Source organism: Saimiri boliviensis, chromosome 14, assembly GCF_048565385.1.
Source record: "Saimiri boliviensis isolate mSaiBol1 chromosome 14, mSaiBol1.pri, whole genome shotgun sequence".
NCBI lineage: Eukaryota > Metazoa > Chordata > Mammalia > Primates > Cebidae > Saimiri > Saimiri boliviensis.
The window spans coordinates 51,895,690-51,908,682 of NC_133462.1; the positions used below are offsets into that span (position 1 = coordinate 51,895,690).

At 38.5% G+C, this 12,993-nt stretch overlaps 1 protein-coding gene across 4 annotated transcripts in view; it reads right to left on the reverse strand.

The window, feature by feature from the left end:
* Positions 1–12,993, reverse strand: part of CAMSAP2 (calmodulin regulated spectrin associated protein family member 2) — a 113,308-nt gene that overhangs the window by 81,291 nt on the left and 19,024 nt on the right. For all 4 annotated transcript variants that reach the window (XM_003938251.4, XM_003938250.4, XM_010348844.3 and 1 more), the window contains exon 2: positions 9,670–9,929. In XM_003938251.4, coding sequence (XP_003938300.2) covers positions 9,670–9,929 — 260 coding nt within the window. The remainder of the gene's footprint in view (positions 1–9,669; positions 9,930–12,993) is intronic.

The following is a 12,993-nucleotide window of genomic DNA, read 5'->3' on the forward strand; positions in this document are numbered from 1 at the left end:
CCAGGCTGGAATGCAGTGAGTGGTACGACCTTGGCTCACTGCAACCTCTGCCTCCTGGATTCAAGTAATTCCTGTGCCTCAACCTCCCAAGTAGCTGGGATTACAAGTAGTGTATGCCATGACATCCAGCTAATTTCTGTATGTTTAGTAAAGACGGGGTTTCGCTACGTTGTCCAGGCTAGTCTCAAACTCCTGGCCTCAAGTGATCTACCCACCTCAGCCTCCTTCAGTGCTGGGATTATAGGCCTGAGTCACCACGCTCAGTCAACATTAGTATTTTTTAAACGTGGGTTTATAATCTATTCGTGGGTCATGCATAAAGTCAATTTAGTTGGTCACAACCCATATTTTTATTCAAACAGAATTTTTTTTTAAGTTACAAGGATAAGTACTTTTATTTCTGTATATATGTGTAACTAGGTAAACTAGGTGTGGATCTTGAAGTAAAATGTATTCCTAACTGTGAGTCATAGCTAAGAGAATTTCAAAACTCGAGACCAGATGATTGTTACGGTCTCTTTCAGCTCTAAAACTACACTTCTATAACAAAATCTGTTCTCAAGTGAATAAAAATGGCCAACAGGTGGCTTTTTCTTTCTTTCTTGTTTAGCTACAGTTCTTTAATGGCAAGCAACAGAATCTAACTGTTAAGTTAGCTCTAATTTACTGAGGGAACACTAAAGCAGCTCACAGAATCTAAGGAAGAGCTGAAACACTAAACTCAGGAAGCATGGAAACTGAGCAGCTCCGGTATTTCGGCAGCAGCTCACAGACCTCTCCCTAGGGCACTGCTTCTATAAGATGGGGTGGTGCCAACCACCTTCTATCACTGTGCTGTGATTATTCCTCCCTTTGGATTTCCAGTTTTCCAGAAAACAATCTCATCAGCCCATCTTACATCTGATTTCTTATTACTATTCTTTATTTTTTTTCTTAATACTGAGATCAATCATCAATGGCCAAGAGCAAAGTAAGAAGCATAGATATGGTCTCTGGAAAAATAAGGAATTCTCCACCTCCCCAATTTGTCTAAAACATCTCTTTATGACCAGAAATTAATACTTCGTTTATCAAGCCCTTTTATACCAGGCATAATACTCGGTTCAATATAAAAAATATAAAATACATTATCAATAAAGGAGAATGTAAAAAAAAACAAGATAATTATTAATATAATGAAATTAAACATTATAATTAATATAGTATTTTTCATTTCACATGTGTTCTTGAAAGCCCGTTACTTCAAGTTCTATTTTCCTAAAATAATGTAAAAATTAATCCTAAATATTTTTAAAGTAAAAAATCACTTTGCAAAGTAAATTATTTTTGTAGATCTAAATCTTCCTATCAGTGGTCACTAAATGAGATATATCTCTTACATGAGAAAAGAATGCTTTAAGTCAGGTCACCAAAACAATTCCCTTATCTCCCTTCTATTCCTATGCTTGGAATTCTCGCCCTGCTTTCCTGGCCCCTCCTTTGCTACCCCCTCTCATTGTTTGACATCCTACTCCATGCTCATATTCTCTGCTGGTGTTTCCAAAATCAATACATGGTATAATCCACAAAGACAGGAAACGTGTAGAATAGGCACCGGGTTAGAAGTAAGAGGACAGGCATTTTTTTCTTTCTTACATCTCTTTCCACTAAGAATTGAATAAGTATCTACTAAATAAACCCATCTGTAAAGTTTCCTTAGTTGTAAAAAAAAAAAAAGAGAGAGATGGTAATAACTGCCCCCATTTGCCTTCTCTGGATATTATCAGAGAATAATAATTATGTATACATGCTTTACAAGCTATTAAGTACTATAGAAATAGTAGGGGGACTTTTTGTTTCGGTTTGGGAAGGCCATATGGCAAAAACACAGTAAGCATGGGCTTCAGAATCAGCAGATCCAAGTTTATATCTGAACGTAATTTATTACCTGTTTGGCTTTGGGCAATTTAACTCACCTTTCGGAGTCAGTTATAGATCAGTTTCCTCATCTATAGGATAGGAATACCACCACCTGTATCACGCATTACATTAATAATATTTGTATATTCAATTTTCTGCATCTCTCACGCCATCTCTGTAATTCTGCACCTTCAGTCCTATCCCATTTCCACACTGCACCTTTTCAATCCCACACCTCACATCTTCCAAGATGTGACAGGGCAGAATCATCGACTTGATCACTGTGGTGTTATGATATATACTGCTTTTCATCTACAGTTCCTGGTTCGTAACTTCTAAAGCCCTTGCTACAGTCTTTTGTTATAATCTTGGGTGTGTTAGGCCTCCGGAAAAAGAATCTCCTGCCCTCCTTTCACCTGCCCCCAGACAGGACTCTAACCTACTCCTGCCTTTCTGATTGTGGGTCTTAAGACCCACCTCGTACCCTGGGAAAAGGAATGCCCAGATTATAATCTTCAAAAAACTGAGAACAGGATTCAGTGAGTTTCTGGACAGCTAAGCACGTACAGATTTCTGGAGGCTGGTGCATGCCTTCCCCAATACATCGCCCTACACATCTCTTCATCTGAATCATCTGCAATATCCCTAATAATAAACCAGTAAATGTAAGTAAGAGTTTCCCTGAGTTCTGTGAGTTGCTCCAGCAAATTAACTGAACCCAAAGAGGGGGTCATGGGAACCCCAACTCGAAATCGGTCAGTCAGAAGTCCCAGAGGTCTGGGCTTGTGACTGTTGTGGTGGTGGGGAAGTCTTGGGGACTAAGCCCTCAACCTATGGGATCTGACACTCATCTGATACTATCTCCAGGTAGATAATGCTGGAACTGAATTAGTGGACACCCCACTGGTGTCCGTTACTTGGTGTGTGTGGGAAAATCTCTTTTCAACTCTTTTTCTAAAAGAAAAGAGAAACTTAATATGAGACTTAGCAGCCTTTATCTTTCTCATCAAAAATAAGATGTTTAGCAATATCATCTCCAGACTTCAAACTTATAAAACTGTCCCTTGTTTTTTTTTGTTCACCATTATTAGGTAACAAATATCAGGGTTCGAAAGCACCAGGACCAACACAGGATAGGAAAGGGAGTATCTAGACCCCAAGACTCCCAGAGTGAAAACCAAGGAGCTAGTGTTTCCCACTTTCCAGTAGTTAACTACTAACTAATTAGAGTTGACAAAAGGGATAAAATATCTCTTGCCAGTCCTATTCTGGGTTCTCTTCCTAATCTCCCAATTCTTGATAAATCAAGGTATCATCTCAATTCTACCTTAAAGATGTCTCTCCCATTCAACCTTATTAATACATCTTCATGGCCTGCATCTTAGTTCAGGCCTCCAGCTATGTCAACAGCCTCTGAAGTGGTATTTCTTCTATGATATAGCACAGTGACTTTCTGAAACACAAATCTGATGATCCCCTCTGGCTTAAAACCCTATACTAGGGTTCTCATCACTTCCAGGATAACATAAACATCTGGCATGGCATATAAGGTCCTTCATGCCCTGTCCCTATCTAACTCTGTGATCTCGTTTCTTATCATCCCTCAAAAGGCAGCCAGTGCTAATGCTACAACCAAGCTGCTTCCTTTGACCTGAGGGTACCATGCTCTCACATTGCCTTTTAACATACCCTTACACTCCCATATACAATACCGTACAACACAGCCTTCATTTCTCTACCCGGCAAATTCCTTCGCATCCTTCACAACTCAGTTTAAGTGTAGTACTGAGTTGATGGCTTTATACTCCTAAAACATTGGATAGTTTTCTGTAAGACCCTGCTAGAAAGTGAGACGCTGAAGGACATGAACCCTTTGTAAGCATGGTAGAAAATACAAAGAACACTGCATAAGCTCCTTAAATAAATTAATAAATGGTCTGACAAGTTGGTTTTATTATTAAGAGTCTTTGTGGGATCATCTAGTAATAAGTTATTCAGCAAGTTATTTCTATGGGAAAGTAAACGGAGCTCCAAATAAATGATTACAAATAAAGAATAACTCTAGCCGGGCGCGGTGGCTCAAGCCTGTAATCCCAGCACTTTGGGAGGCCGAGGCGGGTGGATCACGAGGTCGAGAGATCGAGACCATCCTGGTCAACATGGTGAAACCCCGTCTCTACTAAAAGTGCAAAAAATTAGCTGGGCATGGTGGCACGTGCCTGTAATCACAGCTACTCAGGAGGCTGAGGCAGGAGAATTGCCTGACCCCAGGAGGCGGAGGTTGCGGTGAGCCGAGATCGCGCCATTGCACTCCAGCCTGGGTAACAAGAGCGAAACTCCGTCTCAAAAAAAAAAAAAAAAAAGAATAACTCTAACACAATAAATGTGGTTTTAAGGTATTGAAAGATAATGTGAATTTGTAACAGAGGTGTAGATGTTACCTAGAAATAATGAAATCCAAATTAGGCACATGATAAGTAGTAAACAGAAAACTGAGTTCCAACACTGTGCATGAAGAAGAAAACCCTGTTCAACAACATCTATGAGAATTTAATTAATTTTTCAAAGATAGGTTTGGCTTATAAATTTGCAAGCCATTCATATACAAGGGTGATCAGAAATTAATGTCTCCTCACCTACTATTACAATACTACATTTATATAATCCTCTTCTTAAACAGAGAAAGGATATTTTTTTTTAACAAATCTCTACATGAGTAAATTACACTTGAGTTCCAACAGATGGTGACACCATGGAAATTCATAAGCATAGCTGCCAAATAGGACTGATATGTTAAAAAAAAAAAAAAAAAAAAAAAAACAGAGGGACAACGCAGAGTTCCTGGATTGGTTTCTCTGTTCCTGATACATTTTGTGTATCCAGCAAAAATAATGGCAACTAGAGACTATAGACTTACTCTGCATGTTCTTTTTTTTTTTTTTTTGAGACGGAGTCTCACTCTGTTGCCTAGGCTGGAGTGCACTGGCACAATCTCAGCTCACTGCAACCTCTGCCTCCCAGTTCAAGCAATTCTCTCACCTCAGCCTCCCAAGTAGTTGGGATTACAGGCGTGTGCCACCATGCCCAGCTAACTCTTTTTGTATTTTTAGTACAGATGGGGTTTCACCATGTTGGCCAGTCTCGAACTCCTGATCTCAAGTGATTTGCCCACCTCAACCTCCCAAAGTGCTGGGATTACAGGCATGAGCCACCGCACCCAGACTGCATATTCTTAAACACTGTATCAATTAACTCATATCCACCCAGACTCTGTCACAACTTTATCAGCTGTTAGCAGTCATTCTACTTAACAGCTAGAATTACTCCCAAGGTACATGGAATTAACATAGCCTTTAAGACAGGAACAGAGTGGATAAATGGAACTGAGCGGGTAAATTACCTTAAGAAGCCTACGCAAATTACCAAGATTTCAAACAAACCACCAAGCAGATTTCTGGGTAGCACACCATTTCTATTTCCTTCTACCTCACTACTTCTCATCTACCTATTACCTAGGCAGACAAAAATACAACTTAGTAGTTAAGAACATAGGATTCATCCTGTTATCAGATAAAAGACAAAATAAGAAAAAAAGAATATAGGATTTATAGTTAAAGCAAAGATGTTTCAGAATCCTGCCTCACTATTACTATACTTGCTCTGTGACCTTAGTTATGTTCTCAAAGCCTCAGTTTCTTCATCAACACAACAAGAATAACCCTCTCCTCTTGGAGTTGTAAGAATTAAATTACGTAGGCCAGGCATGGTGGCTCACACCTGTAATCCAAGCACTCTGGAGGCCAAGGAGGGCGGATCACCTGAAGTCGGGAGTTTAAGACTAGCCTGACCAACATGGTGAAACCCCATCTTATTAAAAAAAAAAAAAATAAATTACATAAGATACAGTGTTGAAGTATAAGCACACTGCCTGGCACATACTAAACTAAATGAAAAGAGCTACCAAAAGGCCAGGTGTAATCCCAGCATAGCCCAGGAATTTGAGACAAGCATGGGCAACACAGTCTCTTGTCTCTTTTTTTATTTTTAATTTTTATTTTAATTATTTATTTTTTTGAGACAGAGTCTCGCTCAGTCGCCAAGGCTGGAGTGCAGTGGCACAATCTTGGCTCACTGCAACCTCCACCTTCTCGATTGTCCTGCCTAAACCTCCAGTAGGCTGGGACTACAGGAGCCCAGCATCGCGCCGGCTACTTTTTATTTTTTTGCATTTTTAGTAGAGATGGGGTTTCACCATGTTGGCCAGGCTGGTCCCAAACCCCTGACTTCAAATGATTCACCCTCCTCGGCCTCCCAAAGTGCTGGGATTACAGGCGTGAGCCACCACACCCAGGTAGGAGACTCTGTCTCTACAAAAATAATTTAAAACATTAGCCAGGTGTGGTGGTGAATGTCTGCAGACCCAGCTACCCAGCAGGCTGAGGTGGGAGGGTCACCTGAGCCCTGTGGGTCGAGGCTACAGTGAGTTGTGATCATGCCACTGCACTCTAGCCTGGGCAACAGAGTGAGATCCTGTCTTGAAAAAAAAAAAAAAGAACTACTTAATATTCTCATAAACAATAGATAAAATCTGAGAATTAACAGCCTGCAGTAGTTATTTACACTAAGCTGACACTATAGTGGTTCAGTTCAGTGTTTCCAGGTGTTTTAAAATATAGTATGAAAATCTATTCCATGATCCTGTAACCCATAAAAAGTTAAAAATCCTTAATTCAGACTTGGAGCTTCCTCATGATCTAACTCTAAATTTAATTTTTTAGCCTCATCTCACATTGATTCCTCCATGCAGTTAATACTTTAATTTCTAATATTTAACATACCTTCAAAGTTCAAACTCGAGTCAAACAATTCCTTCAACCCAGTTACCACTTTACCATCCCTTTTCCCAACTACTGAAATCCCATTTATCATTCTACCCTATGATGGCTTTCCTGATCCTCCCTAGCAGAGATGATCACATCCACCTCTAAGATCCCAATGTCTATTCCTTAAAGTTAGAGCATTTATTTCATGCCAATTAGTTTTTTTCCCAGTCTTCTTCCTCATTAGATTTTTAGTTCAAACATCAATCAGCTGGGAGCAGTGGCTCACACCGGTAATCTCAGCACTTTGGGAAGCCGAGGTGGGTGAATCACCTGAGGTCAGGAGTTCGAGACCAGCCTAGGCAACATGGTGAAACCCTGCCTATACTAAAAATACAAAAATTGGGGGGTGGGGGCGGGCACCTGTAATAGCTACTCAGGAGACTGAGGCAGGAGAATTACTGGAACCCGGGAGATGGAGGTTGCAGTGAGCCAAGATCGTGCCATTGCACTACAGCCCAGGCTGCAGTTAATAGTGAGACTCCATCTCAAAAAAAAAAAAATTGTTCAAGTGGAGGTGTCAGTGGTCAGCTGCATACATAGAACATAAAATATGGCCAGGTGTGGTGCTTCGTGCCTGTAATCCTATCACTTTGAGAAGCCAAGATGGGCAGATCACGAGGTTAGGAGCTTGAGATCAGCCTAGTCAACATGGTGAAACCCTGTTTGTACTAAAAATACAAAAATCAGCTGGGCGTGGTGGCATTCGCCTGCAATACTAGGTACTCGGGAGGCTGAAGCAAGATAATTGCTTGAACCTGGGAGGCAGAGGATGCAGTGAGCTGAGATTGCACCATTGCACTCTAGCCTGGGCAACAGAGCGAGACTCTGTCTCAAAAAAAAAAAAAAATACTCTCCCACATGACTTTTCAAAACAAAAACATTTCTCTCAATCTCAATCTTCAACCCAAAATTAATCATAAAATCTGCTTACCAGCCAAACCTGCCTTAGTCATACATCTTTTCTTTTTAAAGATCGATTACTAAAAGAAAATATAGAGAAGACAACTTAAAGGTTTGAATCGCCATTTACAGGATACCTGAATTTACTCATTTAGAGAGGTCTTCAATATTTACTCTTACTTCCATGTCTGTTTAAAGGCTAAAAGCAGGATACTTATTTCTCTTTAAAAATTTAACTATCAGAAATACTTAGTATACATACAAGGCACGTTACTTCAGATAATGATAATTTCTATTTGAATTTAAATTTCTTCTCTACATTTTAAATATCAAAATAGTGAAATCATATAAAAATGTTAATAGTGCAGAAATATATCAAATAAGAAATGAAAGTTATCATTTATTTCTCCAATCCTATTTTAATCCCAGTTCACAGAAGAAACCAAAGTTAACAGTTTAGTGTAAATTCTTCTAAGAATTACTGTTTTCATATACATTATTTTCCTGGGAAGTTTTATATTGTCTGAGACTTTGATGAAAAAGAATTAGTACTAACATTATTTCTTGAAAAATCAGGATGATCTTTTGCTACCACCAGTTTTTTTTTCCCAAAAGGCTGGCATACAAAAATAAAATATCCCAAATTTAAGATCATTTAGAGGTAGAAAGGGGAGGGGTCAATATATTCAGTACAATTAAACACACTATTTTTCATGATACTTCCCAAAAAGCAAGAAAAATACCTGATAAATTATATTAACTCTTACTTTACTCTTTTAAAAAATAGTTTCTTAAGGAACAACTTTTTACTAGTAAACTGAGAAATTTTCTCACACAGGTTTCAGGAAAATAGTAATATTACATATCATCAATCAAAATGCCACAGCAATTGAAAAACTTTAAATCAAATTGTGACAAAACTTCAAAGTATAAAATTAAAACACACCTAAGTAGATTCCGCTTATGCCTGGTGTGGGCAAACTGTTCACGTATGATATGTATGCAAAGCAGGTATGCCAAAGTCAGAGGGTAACTATAAGGTGATTCTGGAGCCATCAGTGAAAGATAATAATCTCATACTGGATAACAAACATTCTAGTTATCCTTAAAAACTGTACTGTAAATCTGTAACTAAATTTCATTAACTAAATTATTTGATACATTATTTTCCATTACTTAGAAATATTAAAATAGTTAAAGAAAAAAAGCAAAAAACAAAATAGGTCATCATCTCATTTAGTAATAGATTTAATAATTTTTGTTCACTTTCCTAAATTTCATAAATTTTTTAATATACTTTTCTACATATACCCCTTACCTTCCTCCCAAGCAAGACTACCAGTCTCTGATTAAATTATGACATTATTTGAGTATGAAAAACCACTTTTCTTTCTAATATCATTCTTGATGATGTCCACATTTCGTGAAACTCAAGTTAAAGCAGTACAATGGACTGAACCAGCATGCAATGAACTTAAACATTTAGATTTATGTCTCCTGAGACTACCTATGTATGAGAGAATTCCTGCATGATTGCTCCGGGCCAGCTGAGAGGTGTTCTCTGTTTTCTACAAGAATGAGTTCTAAATAAGCAAAAATATCTGATATGCAGAAATTTACCAACAAGTTATTTAAGTATGTAAATGAGCACTTATTAATCTCAACTCTTTCTTAATGATGAAGTCAAGGATGCATTTACCATCTGCTAGCCTCTACGATGGAAAAAATAAAAGTTTTTAATTAAAATTACATTAAGGTAGTTGGAAATTATGTAGTTGTTTCTCCCAAGTATTAGATGGCACCAAACATTCCAAAACAGTTAAAATCTTCCTAATTTGGAAACAAGGTTAAGAAAAAGATGATTTTTAAACTCTAGGCAAAAAAACAATCCAATTTCAAAACATTTCCCTCTGTTTTACAGTATATCATTCACACTCAAAAGTACACACTTCAAACTTAAAATAATCTTGGGTATATAAAGACTCACCATCTGTATGGGTTTCTTGTGGAGATCTCGTTCAGTTACCAATTTTTCCTGGTCAGTGACATAAAGACCTTTCTGCGCTAAAGCCTGGATTACAGCATCATGGCCCAAAAGGGGTTTTGCAGCATCACTCTTGAGAATCAGACTCCCAGCACGACAGTATAGTTCAGCCGATAGAAGCAAATTAACAACAGGTGGTTTGATGTGTTCCTGGTCATACTGATCTGTGTAAAATGGTTCTCGAAGTTCCTCTGGCACATTTTCTATAAAGATTAATGGAAAAAATTCTCTTACAAGACTTTTATCAAAAGAAACTCAAAATTTATTTAATAATTATTATTTATATCACAAAATTTAAGATTCCCTCTAAAAAAATAGCAATAACCTTTTAACTGAAAAGGTGATTCATTAGACCTTGACATATAATCTAAAATGAGACAAAGATACAAATTTCCTTTACAGAAGTTATTTTCTGAGTATATTCCGAAAAGCGGCTACAAGACAAGGAGAAAAGTTTTCTGAGTCTAGCAGCTCTTGGCAAAGTATTCCCACACTCATAAGTCAAATCTACAGAATGAATTCTAAGATTCCAAAAACTAATTTCAATGACACTCCTCACAAGCAAGCGATCAACATGGAAATGCACCACAACAGGTATTTCAGGAGACTGCTAGTCCTTGCCACCTGAGAATACAAAATCATTTGCCCAGTTTTACACTTAATGAGCTGCAGAACGGAGACTGCCTAACTTATTCTCTCTTTGCCTCAAGACTCCTGCCATCTCTTCCTTTGTGCTTATTAGCTTGCTGGCACCACTGAAAAAGAATTACAGCAATTGTTTAGGAGAGATCTACTCTAACAAATCCCTTACACTAGTAAACCACTGATATCTCCACACTACCACTGACCACTCTCCATCCTACCTGAAAAAGACTTCCGGGGCACCCAACTGACAAGTACGACTAAGACACAAGTAGTAGTTTAGAAATGAGAGATGGGAAGGAAACCAAAAATCTCCTCCAAAGTTTTTCTTTCCTGCTAGCTGCTTCCCTTTAAGAATGCCAGGCTAGCCGGGCGCAGTGGCTCACGTCTGTAATCCCAGCACTTTGGGAGGCGGAGGTGGGCGGATCACGAGGTCAGAAGATCAAGACCATCCTGGCCAATAAGGTGAAACCCCATCTCTACTAAAATCTATATATTTTGTAAAATTAGCCAGGCATGGTGGCACACACCTGTAGTCCCAGCTCCTTGGGAGGCTGAGGCAGGGGAATGCTTGAACGTGGGAGGTGGAGGTTGCAGTGAGCCGAGATCGTGCCACTGCACTCTCCAGTCTGGCAACACAGCAAGACTCTGTCTCAAAAAAAAAAAAAAAAAAAAAAGATTGCTAACCCTACTATTCCAATGTCCACTCCAACTCTCCCAAAGTCTGCTCCCAAATCAACTTAAGCACAGGCATATGTATTTGATGGCAGCAAAATTACCAAAACAACCAAGAGAAACAAAACACTTCTTAGTGTTTTACAAGTTTTCTTGCCTATTCTACTCTGTATCTCTTCCTCTTCCTCTCCATTTCTTACCTGGGCTCAATGCTTCTCATGGAAGCAGGTCAAGAATCAGGTATGTCCCCCAGAGGTGGGGCTTCTGAGTTAGAGGTTAACATGGAGCTGCAATTATAGAATCTGACAGCTCTGTCCTGAGACTTAGCCAGTCCCTCACCTGCCTTCTCTCTGGAAAGTAAGTTTCTGAAGCCAGCCATCCCATCACTGATCTTAGTCGTTTCCTAATAAGCAGCTTTAATATAAGCTCAACAACACCACAGTACTAACCAAAACTGGTACTTTGAAAAATCTGTTCACAAAGTATTAATATACTCCTTAACAATTTTCACCTTAACGTTTTTAAAAAAGTTCCTACTACTGAAAAAAAATCTTCATCACACAATATTATAATAATTATTGCATGTTCATTTTCTTTTTTTTTTTTTTTTGAGATGGAGTCTCACTCTTGTCATCCAAGCTGGAGTGCAATGGCCCAATCTCAGGTTACTGCAACCTCCACCTCCCGGGTTCAAGTGAGTCTCCTGTCTCAGCCTCCCAAGTAGCTGGGACTACAGGCGCTCACCACTAACGCCCAGCTGATTTTTGTATTTTTAGTAGAAACAGGGTTTCGTCATGTTGGGCAGTCTGATCTCAAACTCCTGACCTCATGATCCACCTACCTTGGCCTCTCAAAGTGCTGGGATTATAGGTGTGAGCCACTGTGCCCAGCCTTGAATGTTCACTTTCTATACTAGCATGGTTCTAAGGAATTCAAGGAATTAGAAATAATCTCTCCACCCTCAAGGAGCCAGTAATTTACAAAACTCTAAACAGACAGACAGAGTTAGGCAAATCAGAAATTAGAGACAATACTAAGGAGGAAATGATCAAGCACCAAATGAAAGAAATAAACAATTAAGTACGGAAGAGTTCAGAAGGGGGAGCATCACAGTGGGGGGACACAACTTCATCTTAAAAAAAAAAAAAAAAAAAAAAAAAACAGAATCGCAAGAATAGGCAGAATTTTAGTCAGAAAAAAAGAGCCTTTCTAAATGTAAGGAGAGAGATGAAAGAGAAGGGTTAAAAAAATGTGAAGAGACGCCAAACTGAACAATCTGGGTAGACAGAAGGGTTCATGTGGGAAAGCAATAAGAGGTAAAGCTGGAATGGGAGAGGCTGGTGATGAAGACTTGAAAGACATATTTATCTTTTAAACACAAGGCCTTGGTATACTAGCTAACAAGGAGGTGCTGACAGTTTCACAGGACAGTGTCACATTAAGACTGATGTTTTGAAACAATCTGGTATTTAATATTGATAGCTATAAAAATGATAGACAATTACTGTACAGAGATAAGGAAATGAAGTTCAAAGGCAATATCGAAAATGGAAAGTACAGAACATAAGAGACCAACTGCTAAAGACAAAACATACCCAGGAATAAAGCAAAGAGGGGGGTAAAGATGGAAATCAAGAATAACCAAGCCTATATTTTGAGGGAAACAGTGATATCACTAATAGAAAAATAAAAATCAGAGGCAACACCAATTCTAAAAGCAAGATCGAAAACTGTTTTAGACGTATTGAGTTTGAAATAAAAGCAAAAATATCCAAGTGGAAATATCCAATAAGCAGCTGGAGATATAGGACTCTGGAAAGAGGTCAAGAGTGGATGTATCAATTTGGGATTTTGGTGACATCTAAAAATATCATCCTCATTTAATAATTGAAAACATTTTCCTTTCTTCATAACTGCATCACCCAGTATTGAGCCAGCCTTAAACTGAAT